The sequence below is a fragment of the Schistocerca piceifrons genome, chromosome 3, assembly GCF_021461385.2.
Source record: "Schistocerca piceifrons isolate TAMUIC-IGC-003096 chromosome 3, iqSchPice1.1, whole genome shotgun sequence".
Taxonomy (NCBI): Eukaryota; Metazoa; Arthropoda; class Insecta; order Orthoptera; family Acrididae; genus Schistocerca; species Schistocerca piceifrons.
In genome coordinates this window covers 368,526,923-368,550,316 of record NC_060140.1, presented here as the reverse complement: position 1 = coordinate 368,550,316, position 23,394 = coordinate 368,526,923, and the positions used below count along the sequence as shown (strand labels likewise).

The 23,394-nt window shown below is 44.2% G+C and overlaps 1 protein-coding gene across 3 annotated transcripts in view; it reads left to right on the top strand.

Annotated features, from left to right (window-relative positions):
- LOC124789502 (F-box/LRR-repeat protein 2) overlaps positions 1 to 23,394 on the top strand; it is a 551,725-nt gene that overhangs the window by 187,780 nt on the left and 340,551 nt on the right. Inside the window, exon 1 of one of the 3 annotated variants that reach the window (XM_047256888.1) lies at positions 11,997 to 12,131. The exons of the other annotated variants lie outside the window; for them this stretch is intronic. Within the exon in view, the coding sequence (XP_047112844.1) occupies positions 12,036 to 12,131 (96 nt within the window). The 5' untranslated portion in view covers positions 11,997 to 12,035. Of the gene's footprint in view, positions 1 to 11,996; positions 12,132 to 23,394 lie in introns of those variants that run through there. 3 annotated transcript variants of the gene reach the window in all.

The following is a 23,394-nucleotide window of genomic DNA, read 5'->3' as shown; positions in this document are numbered from 1 at the left end:
TTGTTGCAGGTCGTGGTTGACGTTTCACATGCGACTAAAGACTTCCTGTTTCCTTAAATAACGTAACTATCCGACGAACGGTCCGGACACTTGGATGATGTCACTCAGGATACCGAGCAGCATACATAGCACACACACCCGTTGGGCATTTTGAACAGAATAGCCATACATCAACACGATATCGACCTTTTCCGCAGTTGGTAAACGGTCCATTTTAACACGGGTAATGTGTCACGAAGCAAATGCCGTCCGCACTGGCGGAATATTACGTGATACCACGTACTTGTGCGTTTGTGACTATTACAGTGCCATATATCACAAAGCGAAAAAAGTGGTCCAACTAAAAAATTCATATTTCTTTACGTAATACACGAATATGTAATAAAAATGGGGATTCCTATTTAAAAAAACGCAGTACATATCCGTTTGATCTATGGCAGCGCCATCTAGCGGGCGAACCATAGCCCCATCTGGTTTCCCCCTTCAAGCTAGACGAGTTTCGTTCTTTGTAGTTTTTTCGTTAGATGTTTGTCCCGGTCACTATCAATTGACCACCATGTATAGTCTGGAAGGAGTGGAGGCTGTGTCTTAGTAAAGCGTCAACGGAATTTTTATGTGCTTCTTTAAATAGTTGTATTGTGCTATGGGCGAATAAGGGGCAATAGGAGACAGTAACGAGCAAAATCACCATTAGGAGCAGCAACAAGACACTTTGTTACGTGCTTTTCGCCACGATGTTTAGAGACATGGGCGTTAAGGCAGCTTTGTGCTGTTGGACCATAAGATGGCATCTACTAGGGAAGTTCTCTAACGAATGGGGGTCAACCTAATATAATAAAACAACGATCTGTGCTAGGTAGGGTTTACGAAGGTTGCAATCAACAAACTACACACATCCGAAACCTGAAGTTAGCTACGAGTGCAGAACACTATAGACTTATGAGATGGACATTTCTAGTAGCAACGTCTAACGGAATCCCAAAAAGGATAAATGTTTGGACAACACATCACACAGCAGTACTGGAAGATCACAATGAGTTGGGAAAAACTGTACAGTTCCAGGAGGCTCGTGTAATCACACGGTTACCTTCATTTACTTTCAAGGGAAAGATACATAATTTCAGAAGAAATGTGGAATAGTGGGCTGAAATTGTGAAGTAGCCTGTAAAAATGAATCGTATCTACGGATGCAGGTTCCCTTTCTCTTGGCTACCGGAGCGACAAACGGAACGGCAGCGCCTTCTAAGCCGCCCACTACGTACCTGCGGTAAACAGTAGATAAGTGCTACTTGGACACAGCGTTGTCTAGGCCTGTAGAGCACTGTATCTCCGTAGCGAGGTCGCGTGAGGAGTTCTGATCTGTCATTACACGATTTTCAGCTTCACTCGAGTGGCGGCTCTTTCACGCGCCGTCATGGGGGCGAACACTCGGGAAGAGCAACCCTCAGTCGCGATAGCCACCTCAAAACGCTGCGCGAGGTGTAGCAGTGGGTATTGTTTGTTAACCGGAGGCCTAGAAACGACGGAGAGGCTCCGTCCCCGCCGCAGCCGCAGTGGTCCACAACCCCACGACGACTACCGCAGTCCACTTCACCCCACACAGAACCACTCTTTCAGGGTTATTGTGCGGTTCGGCCGCAGGTAGACCCCCCGCCCCCAGGGAACGTCTCACACCAAACGAGTGTAATCCCTATGTTTGCGTGATAGAGTAATGGTGGTGTACGCATACGTGGAGAACTTGTTTGTGCAGCTATCGCCGACGTAGTGTAGCTGAGGCGGAACCAGCCCGCATTCGCCGAGGCAGATGGAAAACCACCTAAACACCATCCACAGACTGGCCTGCACACCGGACCTCGACACAAGTCCGCCGGGTGGATTCGTGCCGGAGACCAGGCGCTCCTTCCCAGTCCGGAAAGCCGTGCGTTTGAGCGCACGGCTAACCGGGCGGGCATAGCAGTGGGTAAAGAAAGCGTTTCGCGCCTCTACGGTCTGCATCCCATACACAAGCAGGCACACATGCTTGAAGTCTGTGTAGCCACACATGCCGAGCACGTGACCGCGAAGTTTATTCACTCTCCCTCGCGCGCGCACCACAGCCGAGTGGAGACCACACGGATCATCCACGTCCCTGCTGCGCTCTATTGGCTGCCACAAGCCACTGTAGGAGAAAAATACTACGTTCCTGTATTGGCTTGCCCCTCATTAGACTATACCATGGCTGGAATCGCTTAATGAGGGACAAGCCAGTACATAATAAAAATTACTGTTTTGAAATGAATTAAAACCACTGAAGTGAAGTCACTGAATAGATATAAAATCAGTTTAGATGCAATGAGGAAATGATATCAGTGCAACCGCCCAGCTGTGCCGAACCTGCGACATAACCAATATACCAGGCGAGAACGTCTAGTAGTAGTGTTCAGAAATCAAAGGGTGAAAACATGCGTAACAGTGCGTTTCAATCAGGTCAGGAAGCATGCTCACATAGCGTAATGGTTATGATGGACATCTCACTACAAGCAGGAAAATTACTAGCCGAAGCCCTGGTATCATACAATATTCATTTGTCACGACATATTTCAAAGGTACTGTCAATGAAACATTACAATGAGGTGATAAAGTCATGGGATAGCGATATGCACATGTGGATGGCGGCAGCATCAACTACACAAGGTGTAAAAGGGCAGTGCCTTGGCGGAGCTGTCATTTGTTCCCAGGTGATTCATGTGACAAAGTATAGACGTGATTATGGCCGCACGACGGGGACTAACAGCGTTTGAAAGCGGAATGGTAATTGGAACTAGATGCGTGGGATATTCCATTTCGGAAGAGCGAGCTGAGAATACCAAATTTCAGATGTTACCTCTCACCACGGACAACGCAGTGGCCAACGGCGGCTACTTAGAGTCGGCAATGGTAATAGAGGAGCAACACTGCGTGAAATAGCCACAGAAGTCAATGTGGGACATAAGACGAACGTAGCCGTTAGAACAGTGCCCTTGGCGTTAATGTCTATGGGAGCAGACGACCGACGCGAGTACCATTGCTAAGGCCACGGTATCGCCTGCAGCGCCTCTCCTGAGTTCGTGATATCAGTTGGACTCTAGACGACTGGAAAACCGTGGCCTGGTCAGATGAGTCCCGATTGCACTTGGTAATAGCTGATGATAGGATTCGAGTGTGGCGCACATCCCACGAGAGCCATGGACCCAAGCTGTCAACAAGGCACTGTGCAAGGTGGTGGTGCCTGTGTAATGGTATAGACTGTGTTTACATGGAGTGTTGCGTTTGGCACCTTGGAGAGCATTTGTAGCCGTTCATGGACATTATGTTCCCAAACAACGATGGAATTTTTTGTGGATTACAGTGTACCACGTCACTAGGCCACAATTGTTCGCGATTTGTCTGAAGGACATTCTGGACAATTCGAGTGAATATCACCCAGATCACCCAGACTGCCCGATATGAATGCCACCGAACAAATATGGGACATAATCGAGAGGTCAGTTCGTGTACAAAATCCTGCACCAGCATCACTTTCGCAATTATGGACCGCTATAGAGAGAGCATAGCTGAATATGGTATTTCTTCAGGGGACTTCCAATGACTCCTTGTGTCCATTCCTCGTCGGGTTGCAGCACTACACTCGGCAAAACGATGTCCGATAAGGTATTAGGAGGTATCCTATGACTTTTGTCACTTAATGTATAGTACCTGCTTCTAAAATCCTGCCATCTGTCTTAGTAAACCCATCTCACATGCCTGACTGTCATGGGCACAGGTGAGCATGGGTGGGCAAACGGGTTGACGGGCGTGCATTGTTGCATCCGGGCCATAGCATATGCAATCGTACTCCACTGGCCGAGTACATGTGGTCTGGGAGAACCAAGCAATTGGCACTTGGGCAAAATGCCTGGCAGGTACCCTACACTACCTGTGCTTGCCCACGAATGTGATGAGGGGCAGGCAGGGGCGTTTTTGCCCCATTGGGTAGCATTGGATAAGCCTAAAGTAAAGAATTCACTGACGTTTATAGCGGTTCGCCTAATTTGTTTCTTCGTTGATTGTCCTCGGTGTCGACGCCCTGCGTTGCTATGCTGGCTGAAAAATGAGATTTGTAATTCCGACATTGACTACTGTAAATAATGTAGCCGACAGATGCAGTTACGTTTCAGAGTGCTTTAATTTCACAGTTCGCAACCCCCCAATAATACACAGTTATTTGGCCAGTGCACTATTGTTTATCTTTCGATAAACCTCATTAATAGGTTGCAGGCAAACCTCCACATACTGCTACAATAATTTACTATTGAACATCTACGAGCAGTAAAAACCTAACAACAAAGTTCACATTTTTGGTTTAAATCACGAAATTAACATATGATTACATAACCAATACTTTTGACAAAACTGTTAATTACTTTGGAATTAATTAGGGGCTGGCTTTGCTAACACGTTTTCAAATAGAGCCAAATAGAACCTTTAAGAATACTATTAGTTGTTCCTCCAAATGTTTATAATTAGTACAGAATTTATATTTGTTTATACATCAACAATAGAATTTAAGCTACGAAGCAATTACTGATTTCGGCCTATAATAAAAGATATTAACTAGGAATAGTCAAAATAAATTAGAAAATCAATTACATACCTAAAACTAAGCACAAAATTAGATCTGGCGTCATATTCTTTACGACTGAGGGCCAACCTTTCTCTTTTATGGGAATGCAGATTACATTCACGTATGTTAATGATAATTAGTTCAAAATGAAAATAATTGAATTTAAGGAGGTAGATGGCAAAACAAGAGGGAAAATAAAATTATCCCAGCTTGCTTCGTCACACGTTCTGGAGAAACTGACATTGCACTGTGCAAGACTGACCCAGTAGAAAATAGACCATTCTGATGGAGACCACTAGCAACAGCAGTCAAACCGTCGCTGTTGAAACAAAATAAGGACGTGGTCAGAAACATGGAAAAGTTTTAAGTTGACAATGGACGCAGAAGCCTATGCTCTCAGAAGGACACATAAGTCTAAAAGTGTTCTGTAAGATTTTCGTATTTGTCCTATAGATATTGGTGTAGAAGTCTGGTTTGATGCAGCTCTCGACAACTTTCTGTTATGTGAAGTTTTCTTCATCTCTGCATCACAGATGTAACCTGCATTCATTTGAACCTGCTTCTGCAAGCCTTGCTCTCCCTCAGCAATTTTACTTGCTACAGTTTCCACCCAAATTGACTAACCCTTGATACCTCAGGAGGCGTCCAATCAATCGATCCCTTCCCTTATTCAAGTTGTATAGTAAATTTCTTTCTTCACTAATTGGATTGCACATCCTCATTAGTTATCTGATATACTCATCTACTCTTCAGCAATCTTTTGTAGCCCACATTTAAAAAGATTCTATTCTCTTCTTCCTTGGATTATTTATCGTACACGTTTCACTTGTATATAAGGCTGTACCCATGACAAAAATTTTCAGAAAAGACTTGCTAATACTTCAATTTGCGCTACGTATTAACAAATTTCTATTTTTTAGAAACGCTTTTTTTTTGCTGTTTTCGGTCTCCATTTTATATCCTCTCTACTTCGATCATCATCAGATACTTTGCTGCATAAGCAGCGCCAGTTTTAGTGTCTTACGTAAATCTTTGAACGTCACCTGAGTTAATTATACTGAAGTACATTACCCCTGTTTAGTCGATGTTCATCTTATAACATCTTAACTAGACACTTTCCATTTGAACTGCTGTTCCAGGTCCTTTACCATATCAAAAAGAATTGCAATATTACCGGCAGTCCTTAGAATTTTTATTTCTTCTCCCTGAATTTTAATCCTCTTTCCAGATTTCTGCATGGTTTTCTTTAGCTCTTGTCGAACGTGCCAATCGAATAACATGGAGTGTACGCTACAACTCCATACTACTCGTTATTGAAGTACTGCTTCCACTTCATATTCTTTGAATCTTAGGGTATCGCCCTGAATGAAAAGAGCCACATTTACATTGCTGGTCATGAAAATCGCGACACCATAATGCGGAATGCAACAGACGTCAAATTGGCAAAGTATAGTACATACGTGGATATGAAAATGATTGATACTTCAGCTCAATTCGATAAAAAGTAACGCCATCTATACTCCGTGTATAGGGAAAGATAATACAGCAGGTTTCTCATTCTGAAATAGAATTTGAATTTTGGTTGTTTGTAAGAAGTTCGTTTTACGCCTCGTGTAAGACTGAGAGCCTTCTACGAAGACGTGTCTAGATACGACGGTTTCAGGACCGTGGTGTATCAAGACTGTTGCGTCGTTACGACACATTGCTGCTCATGTGAGTGGAGATCCTACTTCTGCCATGCAAATATTGAATCGAAGGGTTAAGGAGGGCCATACAGAACGCCAACAAGATGGAACTGCCTCACAGTACTAGCGCTCTGGGGGACAGACATATTGTTAGGTGGAAAGTGTAAGACCTTATAGGCACGTCACGTACATAGAGCTCCTTGTTTCTGCAGCAAGACAAATGTCCGTATTCGCAGTGCTGCGATGTCTGGATCACTACCGACTGTCAGGACGGTGACCATTGTAATGGCATCCCTCCACCCAGCAGTAGAGAGAGGCGCACCTGCTGTGGTGGATCCCACGACAACAGGACAACATTCGACACATGAGCGAGTCCACGTTGCCTTTTCAAACTAGTTCCGGATTTGTATACAGAATCACAATGGCCCTACCCGTTTCTGAAGCCTCCGAGGAGAACTAACTTTGCCAGACTCAATTCGTCATCATCATACGGGTCCAGCACTTGGTGTAAGGGTACAACTGCATATGCAACACCATCACCTCTGGTTGGCATACCCGATAATTTAGACTGCAGCTGTAATACTTCTGAAACGTTAAGGCTGGTGACTGTGCCTTGTCTGCGAGGTGTCCGTGAGGTTGCCTTTCAACAAACTGACGGTAGACAGCTTGTTGCCGGTGCTGTCCTGACCAATCTCGATCAAGAGGGTGTTCGAATGTTGGCCTGGGCAGCACGTTTTCCTGATCTTTCACTTACTGAAAATATCTGGTCGTGGGTTACTGAGCGGCAAGCACGCCACCATTCTCCAGACACTGTAACTGATGAGCTCTGCACCTACATCTTCATTCAAATTCATATACTCCGGGTCACCCACCTGACGGTGTGTGGCAGTGGGTAGTTTGTGTCACTTCTCCCTTTCTTCTTCTAATAGTGAATGGTCCGGGGCAAGAACGATTGCTGGTAAACCCCCGCGTGTGCTCGAATCTCTCTCATTTCACCTTGATGATATTTTCGTGGGCTATAGATAAGGGAAGCAAAATATTGGTTGGCTCTTGTAGGAGTTTACACTCTCGAAATTTTAAGAGTAAACCACACAGTAACGCAGAACGCCTCCCTTGTAACGTTTGCCATTGTAATTGGCAGAGCATCTCCGTGACACTTTCGCGCTTACTAAATGAATCGATAAAGACTCGTGCTGCTCTTCTGTGAGCCTTCTCATTTTCTCTGCCAGTCTTAGCTGGGGCAGTGGCAGTCTCAAGTATTGCTGAAACGAGGGCAATAGTTGAAACTGGATAAACAGCGTATCTGTGTTAGTCAGTGAAGCTCAGTTCGATTCAGTGCTGAGCCGAGCAGAGCCACAGAGGTGGCAGCTGTGAATACTTAATATCACATCCTGTACACCCGTCAATGAAATACAAATTTAATCCCGTATTCTTCCTACTATACTGCTTATGCCCAAACTGTATTAATCAACGGCTAACTCAGGCCACAGTACCAGTTGCAGGTCGCCTATGTAACGCCTTCCAGTGGGAACAAATTGATATTCAGTATTTCATTAAGTTTTTGACTCCATATAGAAATTTAAAATGCTGTTGCAGTCTAGTGATTAAGAGGTATAAACGGATGGGACGAAATTCATGGGACGGCGATATGCACATATACAGATGGCGGCAGTATCGCATACACAAGATATAAAATGGCAGTTCATTGGCGGAGCTGTCATTTGTACTCAGCGGATTCACGTGAAAAGGTTTCCGACGTGATTTTGGCCGCACGACAGGAATTAACAGATTTTCAGCACGGGATGGTAGTTGAAGCTAGACGCCAGGAACATTCCATTTCGGAAATCTTTAGCGAGTTGAATATTCCGAGATGCACAGTGTTAGGAGTGTGCCGAGACTACCAGATTTCAGGTCTACCCCTCACCACGGGCAACCCAGTGGCCGACGGCCTTCCCTTTAACAACCGATGGCAGAGGCGTTTGCGTTGTCATTGCTAACAGACTTGCAACACTATATGAAATAACCGCAGAATTCAATGTGGCTCCCCCCGTCGGAGGTTAGAGTCCTCCCTCGAGCATGGGTGTGTCTGTTGACCTTAGCGTAATAAGTTAGATTAAGCAGTGTGTAAGCTTAGGGTTCGATGACTTCAGCAGTTTGGTCCCATAGGAACTTACCACAAATTTCCAATTTCCAAATCAGTGCGGGACGTACGAGGAACGTATCCGTTAGGACACCGCAGCGATATTTCGTTTAATGGGCTATGACAACAGACAACCGACGCGAATATCTCTGCTAACGCCTGAAGCGTCTGTCCTGGACTCGTGACTATATCGATTGGACGTTAGTCTATTGGAAAGCCGAGGCCTAGTCACGTGAGTCCCTATTTGAGTTGGAAAGAGATGGGGGTAGTGCTCAAGTGCGGGGGTAGTGCTCAAGTGCGGTGCGGACCTCACGAAGCCATGGACCCAAGTCGTCAACAAGGCACTCCAATAAATGTCGTGTGACTAGGACCTCCCGTCGGGTAGACCGTTCGCCGGGTGCACGTCTTTCGATGTGACACCACTTCGGCGACTTGCGTGTCAATGGGGATGAAATGATTAGGACAACACAACACCCAATCCCTGAGCGGAGAAAATCTCCAACCCAGCCTGGAATCGAACCCGGGCCCCTAGGATTGACATTCTGTCGCGCTGACCATTCAGCTTCCGGGGGCGGACAACAAGGCACTGTGCAAGTACATGGAATGGACTCGGCTCTCTGGTCCGACTGAACCAATCATTAACTGGAAGTGGTTATGGTCGGCTACTTGAAGACTATTTGCAGCCATTGATGGACTTTATGTTCTCAAGCGACGATGGAATTTTTGTGGATGACAATGCCCCATGTCATCAGGCCAGAATTGTTTATAATTTGGTTGAAAAGCATTCTGGACAATTCGAGCGAATAATTTGGTCACCCAGATCGCTTGATATGGATCCCATCGAACATTTATTGGGCATAACCGGGCGGTCAGTTCGTGCTCAAAAACTTCCAGCGGCAAGACGCTCCCAATTATGGATGGCTATTTATGGAGCATGGCTAAATGTTTGTGCAGGTGACTTCCATCGGCTTGTTGTATCCACGCCACGTCGTGTTGCTGCACCACGCCGGGCAAAAGGAGATCCGATGCGATATTAGGTCTCTCATGACTTTTGTCACCTCAGTTTAAACTTACTTTAAAGGTTAAACACAATAGGTCAAGTAATAAAATGAAAAACCTTGTATATGTCTTGAGACAGCGTAGGCCGGCCGCGGTGGCCGAGCGGTTCTAGGCACTTCAGTCTGGAACCGCCCGAATACTACGGTCGCAGGTTCGAATCCTGCCTCGGGCATGGATGTGTGTGTTGTCCTTAGGTTGGTTAGGTTTATGTAGTTCTAAGTTCTAGAGGACTGATTACCTCAGATGCTAAGTCCCATAGTGCTCAGAGCCATTTGAACCATTTTTGAGACAGCGTAACTGACGGCGCACAAATTATCTAGACTACTTGAAACTGAGAACGCTTAGCGACTTCCAAGAAACTTTACACATAATTTCAAAACCTTAGGGAAACTACTTATCGCTGACATCGTCCCCGAAAACAATGAACCAAAAATCTATTGATTACTACAATTTCACTGTTCATACAGTAAACCTGCAGCATCGTGCAGCACATTTTAATACACTACTGGCCATTAAAATTGCTACACCACGAAGATGACGTACTACAGACGCGAAATTTAACCGACAGGAAGAAGATGCTGTGATATGCAAATGATTAGCTTTTCAGAGCATTCACACAAGGTTGGCGCCGGTGGCAACACCTACAATGTGCTGACATGAGGAAAGTTTCGAACAGATTTCTCATACACAAACAGCAGTTGACCGACGTTGCCTGGTGAAACGTTGTTGTGATGCCTCATATAAGGAATAGAAAAGCGTTCCATCACGTTTCCGACTTTGGTAAAGATCGGATTGTAGCTCATCACGATTGCGGTTGATCGTATCGCGACATTGCTGCTCGCGTTGGTCGAGATCCAATGACTGTTAGCAGAATATGGAATCGGTGGGTTCAGGAGGGTAATACGGAACGCCGTGATGGATCCCAACGGCCTCGTATCACTAGCAGTCGAGATGATAGGCATCTTATCCGCATGGCTGTAACGGATCGTGTAGTCACGTCTCGATCCCTGAGTCAACAGATGGAGACGTTTGCAAGACAAGAACCATCTGTACGAACAGTTGGACGACGTTTGCAGCAGCATGGACTATCAGCTCGGAGACCATGGCTGCGGTTACCCTTGACGCTGCATCACAGACAGGAGCGCCTGCGATGGTGTACTCAACGACGAACCTGGGTTCGCGAATGGCAAAACGTCATTTTTTCGGATGAATCCAGGTTCTGTTTACAGCATCATGATGGTCGCATCCGTGTTCGGCGACATTGCGGTGAACGCACATTGCAAGCGTGTATTCGTCATCGCCATGCTGGCGTATCATCCGGCGTGATGGTATGGGGTGCTGTTGGTTACACGTCTCGGTCACCTCTTGTTCGCATTGACGGCACTTTGAACAGTGGACGTTACATTTCAGATGTGTTACGACCCGTGGTTCTACCATTCATTCGATCCCTACGAAACCCTACATTTCAGCACGATAATGCACGAACGCATGTTGCAGGTCCTGTATGGGCCTTTCTGGAAACAGAAAATGTTCGACTGCTGACCTGGCCAGCACATTCTCCAGATCTCTCATCAATTGAAAACGTCTGGTTAATGGTGGCCGAGCAACTGGCTCGTCACAATACGCCAGTCACTACTCTTGATGAACTGTGGAATCTTGTTGAAGCTGCATGACCAGCAGTACCTGCACACGCCATACAAGCCTTGATTGACTCAATGCCCAGGCGTATCAAGGCCGTTATTACGGCCAGAGGTGGTTGTTCTGGGTGCTGATTTCTCAGGATCTATGCACCCACATTGCGTGAAAATGTAATCATATGTCAGTTCTAGTATAATATATTTGTCCAATGAATACCCGTTTATCACTGCATTTCTTCTTGGTGTAGCAATTTTAATGGGCAGTAGTGTATATTACTGTTTTTACTACTAACTCTATTCGTGACACTTGTTGGCTCTGAGCACTATGGGACTTAACGTCTGAGGTCATCAGTCCCCTAGAACTTAGAATTACTTAAACCTAACTAACCTAAGGACATCACACACATCCATGCCCGAGGCAGGATTCGAACCTGCGACTGTAGCGGTCACGCGGTTCCAGACTGAAGCGCCTAGAACCGCACAGCCACACCGGCCGGCACACTTTTTGCAGACAATAACTACGTATATCACTGAATGTACCTGTAAAATTATATCACTTCACGAGGCATAGTTTGTGAGATAGGATGCTTTACACGTGGGAGCTCGATTTTGTAAAAAATGGGGGTTGCGGTTTAATGGTAAGTAATATTCCGTTAGTTGATGTCCTTCCCCCCATGGCCTCCAGTGTAGGATGACTGACACGTCGCTACTTCGTTGGGGAGGGGGCAGGTAGGGGGCTGGCCACTGGGGGACACAACATAATGGCGTCGCGGCGGCGTCGCGGCCCGTGGCGGCCAGGGAGGGGACTCGAGCCGAGCCGGGCGGAGCGAGGCGAACCCTCCGACAATAGCCGCAGCGGCGGCCAGTAGCCCGCGCGCTGCCCGCCTGCCAGCATGGACTCGTGGGGGACGCTCTCCGTCAACATCGGCGCCACCGCCGACAGCCTGGCGCGCGACGACGGCGGCAGCGTGCGCCGGGCCGCCAAGACGGTACGGCTCGCCGCTCGCCCCCTGCTGCACCCCACACACCTCACCTCACCGCGGCCCCGCATGACCCCGGGAAAAGCCTCCCTTCCTCACCGGCGCATTGGACGCGCCGCGGCGGAAGCCACGCACAAACCCGTACGGAGCTGCGACTGCCATTACTCACGACCTGACGCCAGCTGGAGCCTCTGTGGCTGACTGGAGCCACCACTACCATCGAGACTGGATCACTCGAGTCAAACACTCAAGTTGCTGTCTATCACGAAGCTGTGCTTAATACCATCTGTGTAATATCAAGTGACATTTCTGGAACAACCTCTACATCTACATGACTACTCTACAATTCACACTTAAGGGACTTGGCAGAGGGTTCCTCGAACCATCTTCAGATTATTTCCCAACCATTCCACTATCTAACAGGGCGTGCCAAAATGGGACTCTTAAATATTTCTGTACAAGCTTTCTCTTATTATATTGTGATAATCACTTCTCCATATGTTAATTGGCGACGATAAAATATTTTCATATTCAGAGGAGACAGTTAGTGATTGAAATTTCGCGAAAAGATCTCGCCGCAACGAAAAACGCCTTTGTCCTAATCATTGCCATCTGCAGTCTCTCATCATATCCGTGACACTCTCTCCCCTATTTCGCGATAATACAAAACCAGCTGCCCTTCTTTGAACTTTTCCGATATCTTCTGTCAATCCTTTCTGGTAAAGATCCTATAGAGCACGCCATAACTCTAGCAGAGGATGGCTAAACACAGTGTAGGCAGTCTCTTTAGTGGATTTGTCGCAATTTCTAACTGTTCTGTGAATAAAACACACTCTTTGGTTCACCTTCCCCGCAGCATTAGCTATGTGACTGTTCCAACTTAAGTTGCTCGCAATTGTATTTCCTAGCTATTTAGTCGAATTCACAGCCTTTAAATTTGTGTGCTTCGCCGTGTAATCGAAATTTAACGGATTTCTTCTCGTTCTCATCTGGATGACCTCACATTCTTCCTTACTGAGACACAATTGCCACTTTTCGCACTATTCAGATATCGAGTCTAAGTGATTTTCCGATTGGTTTTGACCTTCTGATGACTTTACTACACGGTAAATGACAGCACCATCTGCAAAGAATCTAAGGGCGCTGGTGAGTTTATCTCCTAAATCGTTTATGTAATATAGAAAGAGCAGAGGGAATGCCGGATATCACTTCCGTTTTACTCGATGATTTTCCGTCAAATTATACGTACTGTGGCCTTTCTGAGAGGAAATCTCGCATCCAAGCACACAACTACAGCAGTAAGGTGTCAAAAGCCTTCTGGAAATCTAGATGTATGGAATCAATCCCCCTGTCGGTAGCACTTATTACTTCACGCGGATAAAGAGCTACTTCTTTGACAAGAATGAGCCGCGCGGGATTAGCCGAGCGGTCTGTGGCGCTGCAGTCATGGACTGTGCGGCTGGTTCCGGCGGAGGTTCGAGTGCTCCCTCGGGCAATGGGTGTGTGTGTTTGTCCTTAGGATACTTTAAGTTAAGTAGTGTGTAAGCTTAGGGACTGATGACCTTAGCAGTTAAGTCCCGTAAGACTTTACACACATTTGAACATTTTGATAAGAATGATATTTTCTGAATCCATGCTGACTGTGTGTCAATAGATCGTTACCCTCGAGATAATTTATAATGTTCCTACACAGTGTATCTTCCAAAATGCTATTTCAAATCTAAATTAGTGATATGGGCCTATAATTCATCAGATTACTCCTATTTCCCTTCTTGGATATTGGTGTGACCTTTGCAGCTTTCCAGTCTTTAGGTACGGATTTTTCTTCAAGCGAGCGGTTGTATATGATTGCAAGTATGGGGCTATCGTATCAGCATAATCAGACAGGATTAAGACAAAGGCGGTTCTTCGTTGTGCCGAGATCTTTTCACGAAATCTCAATCACTAACTTTCTCTCTGAAGGTAAAAATATTTTATCGTCGCCGACCTACATTGGGAGTCTTGCCTTTAAGTGCTTTAAGCTGCTGCACTACACCAAGGATATCTACTTCTAAGACACTCCTGTTAGCAGTTGTTCTCCATTCGAATTCTGGAATATCTACTTCGACTACTTTGGTGAAACAATTTCACAAAACTGTTAAACAACTCCTCTTTAGTGGCACTGTCATCGGTCATCCGTCTGTCATCCAGCACGCAGCAGCGACAAAGATACTTGAATCGATCTGTTATCTGCAGTCTGACTTCGCACACCTCTTACATAGAATCAAAGATACTATCGACCTCCGGAGCACATTTCTTTTAGGGGCCTAAAGCTTAAGTGAGCCTTGACAAAGATATTTTGTCACAGTCACCATACGTATTATTGCTATTGTCTCAAAGATAGTTGTGTGGCGACTATCGCGAGACATCGACAATCGTCTGCTGCTGAGTTCTCGAGTGAAAAGGTGATGAACAAATTCCTTAGAAACATCCAGTAATTTTGTTGTTTGTGTAAAAATGGGTCCGCCAGCCGTTTACGAGGTGATTTCGAATCTGTGTAAAGAACCACCATGGTTTCTAGTTTAAAATTTTATCCTAGTTAGAAGCAATTTATTTGAGAAATAGAGTTTTCCATAAAGTCCCCTTCTAAATGAGTTCAAATTTCACTCGCATCCTTCGTTAACAAGATAGTGGGTGAGCACAAAAGAACTTAACACTTTCAAAAATTTAGAGAATCGAAACAGTGTAGTATTTTACACACACATTCACTAGGAGCCACACAGAAGAGTCTCCCTTTATAGCTCGTACGAATAATCTGAGGCGAAGGGGTGGATTCGTAAACAAGCAAACGATTGTAGCCTTTTTGGAGTCTTTTAATGAAAAATACAATAAACACTGATATTAACATAGAAAATTTTATTATATTTTTGACATGGTTATTCTAGTTCTACATTGAAAACAAACGGTTAAATATTCCTTCCATCGGCACTCGAAAAAATGGATAAACAATTGAGATATTTACCTCTGCGACAATTATTTTCTCTTTTATAATATTTTAATGAAAATAGCAGCATCCCAGTAAAGCCCACAGAGATCAATAAGCTGATCAAGTCGTGAGCGTCAGGTACAACAAAGACCCTGTTCCGAAATCCTGAAGGATACACCAGCGCATCTGTCGTGATGTACTTGCCACTTTCTACGCTACCAATCTCTGGCGGCGGCAACTTCCAACAAACGAATTCTGCCCACACGTAAGAAAGTAAGTTCCAGAGATATTCTAATAACAGCTCAACGTTTGAAGCGAATAAGTTGTACCGTTTCATTTCTTCAAATTTCTGAAAGTGAAAATTTCTTTTGCACTTAACCTGTATTCTTCTTTAACACGCTACACGCCAGAATTTACTGTTTACATGTAGCTGCTGAGGGACATGGTTCACGTGTCGTCCTCGGACTTGGAGAGTTTATTATTAGGGCTAACATTTTTTTAAGTTTAATAAAATCGATTTTAGTCCTTTACTTTCTTGGAATAGCCCTTTTTATGTTTAAGCAAACGATTGTAGCCCTGTTGGAGTCTTTTAATGAAAAATACAATAAACACTGATATTAACATAGAAAATTTTATTATATTTTTGACATGGTTATTCTAGTTCTACATTGAAAACAAACGGTTAAATATTCCTTCCATCGGCACTCGAAAAAATGGATAAACTATTGAGATATTTACCTCTGCGACAATTATTTTCTCTTTTATAATATTTTAATGAAAAGTATTCTATTGAAAAATCCTTTTCATGTATCACAAACTTGAGTTATGTACCTATCTATGACCACAATAAGTAATCTAAAGCTATAACTAACATGAAATTTTATAGCTTTTTCTCAGGCAATTTTCAGCAATCGATAAATGTTTCAAAAACCTCATGTCACTGAACTGTATTAACTGGTTTTTATTAGTCTACGGATTTCGGTTGTAAGTCATCATCTGGTACGAAAATCACTTAAAACATTTCATTTGTCACGAATATTGAAATACAAAAGCATTGAATATTTTAATCCACATGAAACACGCAATAAAAACTTATTTGTAGCAATTACAAGTGGCGCAATCGTCCTATTCATCTGAGATGGCAACAACAAATGCATTTGTATTTGTTATTGTCTTCCCCTGTGCCACTGTACATAACTGATTTGCGTCCAAAAAATTGAAGAATGTATTCTGATACCACAAAATTATGCCGTTTACTGCAACACCGGAAAAAATGATTAGGCAAATTAGGAAATAAGTAGTTTATTAGGAAATTATAAGTTCCACAGCAAGGAAACTACCTGGTTCTAAGTACAAAGAAGAAAGTTTCTACAAGCTGATTCTTGCAGGGAAGGAAACGATAAACAACCACTGTTAAATGGTTCAAATGGCTCTGAGCACTATGGGACTCAACTGCTGAGGTCATTAGTCCCCTAGAACTTAGAACTAGTTAAACCTAACTAACCTAAGGACATCACAAACATCCATGCCCGAGGCAGGATTCGAACCTGCGACCGTAGCGGCCTTGCGGTTCCAGACTGCAGCGCCTTTAACCGCACGGCCACTTCGGCCGGCAACCACTGTAAAATGCTATTTACTTGCACGAATGCCGTCGTTAGCGGTTTTGAACCGATACGTTCATCTTCAGCGGCTATTCATGTTTACATTAAATTTGTTGTTGTATACATACATTAGTTGTACGCGTTTTTTTTTCCAAGAAATGATGAAGACAACAACACCGTCGATGAAGCACCAGTGTGTTGGCTTCTCGTTCCAAGAGTTGACTGATTTCATGCCATAAAATAACTGTCTTAACTGTTTCCACAGCTCTGGACTTCTATTGGGAAGGCTCGGGCTTCAACCCTCTCTAGGACTTCGTAATTTATGTTTTTCTTTAGGACAGTTTCTTCAAAAATGTCATTTCTCGCCACAGGTAGGTCAAATTTCAACCGATGTGCCGTCTCCTATAACTTTCATGGCGACGGGAAGTTTAATGTTCCTTCTCAGAGAGCTTTTGATTGTGAGCAGCATTAGAATAACCAGGTGGCTCTCTCAGGGTAGATATCATGAGATCTAAGTTGGACTCAAAGTCCTTTAAGAGAAATGAAACCACTGTCAACGTAAATATGGAATAGATTTCAAAATGCTTCAAGGTTGCTTGTGAATATGCACTGGTTTTTCGTGAATTTCCGTATTGTTTCGTGTCAATACGCTTTTCGGGATCATCCCATCATCTGATGATCATAGAGAGTACATGTATAACACGACTTTGACATACCGGTCATGCATCTTCAGTTGAACCTTAAACTCGATCAGTTAAAAACTTAATGCCAATCTAACAAGCTTAAGGCTAGGTTTGCACTATTTGACTAGTGGCCTATTTTGCCCAGCTAGGTGCAATGAAATATAGCGTTATGTCGGTATTAAGTTTTTAACTGATGAAGCTTAAGCTTCAGTTGACGATACACGGCTGGTATGTCAAAGTCGTGTTCTACAAATGTACTCTATTGTCATCAAATGATGGGATAACCCCGAAAGCCGGCCGGAGTTCCCGAGCGGTTCTAAGCACTACAGTCTGGAACCGAGCGACCGCTACGGTCGCAGGTTCGAATCCTGCCTCGGGCATGGATGTGTGTGATGTCCTTAGATTACTTAGGTTTAAGTAGTTCTAAGTTCTAGGCGACTGATGACCTCAGAAGTTAAGTCGCATAGTGCTCAGAGCCATTTGAACCATTTGATAACCCCGAAACGCGTCATGACAAGAAACAATAAAGAACTTCACAAAAAAAATCATTGAATGTTCATGAGCAACCTTACAGTAGCTGCTGGTAAACCTCTTGGGATGCGAGGACGTGGTCCAAGAAACTCTTCTGTTGCTGACGTTTCGTCCAGCATTGCGCTGGACACCCTCAGAGGCGCTCCCCCTCTAAGTCTTGCCGAATGACCTGTCGGACGTCCACGAGCGACATATATACTGTAGGAACAGGGGCGTGGTCGAAGGGATAATACTTGTCAAAGATAAAAATTAACTGTCGATTGTCGTCTTGTCAAAGATAAAATTGTCTAGCGATTCTGCAGTGCTACTGTCTATATGTCGCTAAGTTTCATTGCCTCCTCTTTCCTATTAAAATTATCCTGATGCTTATATCCCGAAAAGTTTACCAGCAGCTATGTCATCCGGTCGTGAAGGCCTTCGTTCTACAACCTTACAGTATTTTAAAATCTGTTTCATGACATCTTGGAAGTTACAATTAATATTAATTACCTACAACTTGACAATGTGGGAAACAACGCATTACTTGTCTTACTAGCAGAAAGAACATCGTTTTAAATTTTGAAATTAATCTAGATTAGTAGCTCCAAATGTAAACGTGTAGGAAAATACTGTGTAAACTGGACTTCGAACGACAAAATTTCAGAGGTTGGTCAGGTATATTTTCAGACGTGAGTGTTTTGATATAAGAGCCCCACGGTCTTCAATGGTTCGTTTCAGAGAAGTAATGTGATGATTGTTTATTCTATTTGTTACCTCAGTTACCTTTCTTTCTGTGAAGCAGCTTGTAATAAATTATGCAATCATGAAAACTTGCAGCACTAAACAGTGAGTAGGTGCATGTGGACAGATGCAAAGGCACTGCGATGCTGTTGTTGTCCCTGCAGGAACAAATCACCATAGAGTTGTTTTGCCGGTCTTCCGTTGCATGCAGTAAACTGGTTCACGAGATACGAATCGGTCAACTCAGTGTCGTTAAACCGTTCCATAAGGCTTATGTATCAGTGGTATCGTGAAACTAACACTGCCGGGAAAGAACCGAGAAATCCTCACCGCCGGCCGGAGTGGCCGAGCGGTTAAAGGCGCTACAGTCTGGAACCGCACGACCGCTACGGTCGCAGGTTCGAATCCTGCCTCGGACATGGATGTGTGTGATGTCCTTAGGTTAGTTAGGTTTAAGTAGTTCTGAGTTCTAGGGGACTTATGACCACAGCAGTTGAGTCCCATAGTGCTCAGAGCCAAATCCTCACTGCGGTTTGAGGGAGAAGAGTAGACTGGGCCTTTCTGTTGTCAGCAGCTTCTTTCTTACTCCCGGCCTTACCCTGTATCTTCATGGTATCGACGTATCGTAGAGAGTAGCCAGATTCCCTTCCTGTCACCACCCCTCTACCCTCAGGGACAGAATCTGTGTACTTCATCTGTCTGCGTCTAATGTTATCCGTGTGAACATACGAGAATGTTTTCGAAAGTTTTGCTAATCGTGCAACTGAAACGGGATGTGGATACCAGCCCGTTATTCGCTTAGTCGGATGTGGCGAACTGCCTAAAAACCCCATGCAGGCTGACTGGCACTCCGGCACACCGGTCCTCGTCTTTGATTTGTTGGATAAGAGTAGCGCTCTATCCAAACTACGGTTCTGTAGTTTCGGTGTGCTGCATAAATGTCGTAGGAATTTTAGGATTATGGGAAGTATTGATAGCATTGGTATGCAAAGAAATAAATGAATGTGTGAGAGGAACTGGGAGCCTACGAATCCCCTTTGCTTTTTTTGTTTGTTTTGCACGCAATTAGAACCACACGTCGTTCAGTTTTAGTCAATTACGCATGTTATATCCGTACAGAACGTTTATTGCGTTTTATAAGTAATAAAAACTAGTTGCTCGCGTAAATTCTGTGCTTTTATGTAACCGAAGCAATTGCTTTCGTTTCAAGTACAGTTTGCATGCGCAGACATAAAAAATGTATGTAATTATTATTGTTATTTTGTGCTTAATAGAGCACTCTTCATCATAGTCAAAGGCAAGAGTTTCCTGTTATTACTGATAGAACAAAAGTTGTTCCACAGAGTACAGAAGCGATGTTTGATGTGCTTCTGTTTTGTGGTGTTCTCTCAGTTTAATATTTTTTTGAGGAAATTGCGTTTCCTAACGCTGTATAGTAAATCTGTTTTTTACTCATTTCTACTAAAACATCGCTTTATTTCTCATAAAAAATCATCAATTTTCGAATAAAACCTCGATTTAACATTAACAATTTCAATTTTGCTAGTAATAATAAAGAAACACCATCCGAACAGGCCTTGAAGGCTCAATGGTACCGATCGGCCGCCATGTCATCATCAGCTCTTAGGCATCCCCAATGTTGATACAGACAGGCACGTGGTCAGCACACCGCTCTCTCAGCCGTTGTCAGTTTTCGCCAACGATGCCGATATTTCTCAATCTAGTAGTTTCTCCACGTGCCTCATAAGGGCTGAGTGAACTCCGGTTGCCAACAGCACTCTGCTGATCCGGGCAGTGACCCAACCAAGTGCTAGCCAAGCCTGAGAGCGCTTAACTTCGGTGATCTGCCGGGAAACGGAGTTACTACTACAGCAAGCCCGTTGGCTTTCCTATTAATAGTATTTATTTTTAAGTATGAGACACGAAGACAACAACGTAGAACAAAAATGTTCCATGGGTTTTGCAGCCCTTTCTTTACCCTCACTCAGTTTCTAGACGGCCCACTGCTTCGGGTAGCAAGGGGAATCTAGTAAGACACTGATTGCACATGAGATCGAAATGAGGTGACGCTCGATAGGTATGCAACACATCTTATGCACAAGCAAAGCGGTTCCTTACTTAACTGACCAAGGCTACTAGAAAAACTACCGTAATCTACGCTTACGTACGACAGTCTACGGTAGCTTACGGTAGTTTTACAACTCTCTACTGGACGGATTCAGTTCGCGGCCGTTTCGCCTCTCTGGATCCCGGGACGATGTGCCAATGCTTGCGGCTATCTGGGTGGTTCAGCTAATAGCGTGAGCGAATGGGAAAAGTTTGTTTCCAAATAAGAGATACGGCGCATACTGTCGATATTTACTGTCGTGCAGATATTTTCAGTGGAGAATAAATGCAAAGATGAAGAGGAAAGAAACCAAAAAAATGCAATTAGTCTGCAGCGAGCCACTGTCCATTCATCATCATCATCATTTAAGATTGATTATGCCTTTCAGCGTTCAGTCTGGAGCATAGTCCCCCTTATAAAATTCCCTATTCAGGGCTAATATTGGTGCCTCTTCTGATGTTAAGCCTATTACTTCAAAATCATTCTTAACCGAATCCAGGTACGTTCTCCTTGGTCTACCCCGTATCCTCCTACCCTCTACTGCTGAACCCATGAGTCTCTTGCGTAACCTTGCTTCTCCCATGCGTGTAACATAACCCCACCATCTAAGCCTGTTCGCCCTGACTGCTAAATATATAGAGTTCATTCGCAGTTTTTCTTTGATTTCCTCATTGTGGACACCCTCCTGCCATTGTTCCCATCTACTAGTACCTGCAATCTTTCTAGCTACTTTCATATCCGCAACCTCAACCTTATTGATAAGGTGACCTGAATCCACCCAGCTTTCGCTCCCATACAACAAAGTTGGTCGAAAGATTGAACGGTGCACAGATAACTTGGTCTTGGTACTGACTTCCTTCTTGCAGAAGAGAGTAGATCGTAGCTGAGCGCTCACTTCATTAGCTTTGCTTCACCTCGCTGTCCATTACCTCAAAATATTCGAAAAATAGCAAAGAACAACTTCCTAAATTTTGTCACTCGAATTCATGTTCATGTTGTACATTAATGTTTAATTAAAAATTTTTATTTATTATCTTTTTCCAAATGGTGTTTATTACACTGTGTGATTTTGTTCGCAGTAGCTCAAATGGTTCAAATGGCTCTGAGAAGTATGGGTCTTAACATCTGAGGTCATCAGTCACCTAGAACTTAGAACCACTTAAACCCAACTAACCTAAGGACAGCACACACATCCAGGCCCGAGGCAGGATTCGAACCTGCGACCGTAGCAGCAACGTGGTTCCGGACAGGATGCGAGTCGAGTGCAGAGCACGTGCACATTCCTCGAGATATGTGACGCTGAAGAGCGCGAGCAGTGGATTGGCGGCGCAGGTGGCGCTGTTGGGTGCCAGGCGGGAAAGAGGGACACAGTTGGCACACACACACAGCCGCGGCATCCGCGGCGCTTTTATTCGCGAACAAAGATGGGTAAATTAAGAGCGGCTGCGGCACTCGGCCTTGATTCCTGCCGCGGGAGATGGAAAGCGGCAAAAACCAACCAATAACACGAAGCTCAGGAGCAGCTGCAGAAACACTCGGAATTTACGAATTATTCAGTGTTGCAACAGAGGCGTAACTAGGGTGATTGAGGCCCAGGACAAACTTTGACTTTGCCACCTTCCACCCATGTCATACTGCCAAGAATTCACTTCATATTTCTGATAAATCCTCATAACCATTTAGATCGACTGTTCGTTTATTGAAATCAACGCGACTTTACAAGGAAGTCAGAGGCACAAATTTTAATAACTGTATTTTGTATCTACATATGGATTTACATCTATACTATGCGAGCCACCGTGAAGTGCATGGCAGAGGGTACGTCCAGCTGTATGGGCTATTGAAGCTTTTTCCCTTTCCATTCACGTACGAGGCGCGGGAAAAATGATTGTTTAAATGCCTCTGTGCATGCTGTAATTAATCTAATGTTATCCTCATGATCCCTATACGTAGGGGGTTATATTATATTCCTAGAGTCACCATTTAAAGGCGATTCTTGAAACTGTTTTCGTAGACTTTCTCGGGGTACTTTCTGTCTATCTTCGAGAGTGTGCCACTTTAGTTCTTTCAACATCTCGGTGACATTCTCTCGAGAGTCAAACAAAACTGTGACCATTCGTACTGCCCTTCCCTGTTTACGTTCAATACCCCTCCCGGTTCCATTTGATATGGGTGCCACAGACTTGAGCAATATTCTAGGATGGGTCTCACGAGTGATATGTAACCGATCTCCTTTGTAGACTGACTGCATTTCCCTAACATTCTACCAAAAAACGGAAGTCTTCTCCCTGCTTTACTCACGACAGAGCCTGAGTGATTGTTCCACATCATGTCCCTACTAAATGTTACACCCAAGTATTTGTATTTTACAAATTCCAACTGTAAAGTACTGATATTATATTCATAGGGTACTACGTCTTTTTTTGTGAAGTGCACAACTCTACATTTTTGAACATTTAAAGCAATCTGCCAATTATTACACCACTTTCAAACCTTATCAAGATCTGACTGAATATTTGTATAACGTCGCTATTGCAGATAACTGCATCATCTGCGATAAGTCTGAGGTTACTATTAATATTGTTTGCAAGTTACAGCAAGAACAGCAAGAGACCTGACACGTTTTCCTGGAGTATATATCTATCGATAACTCTCCGTCCAAGAT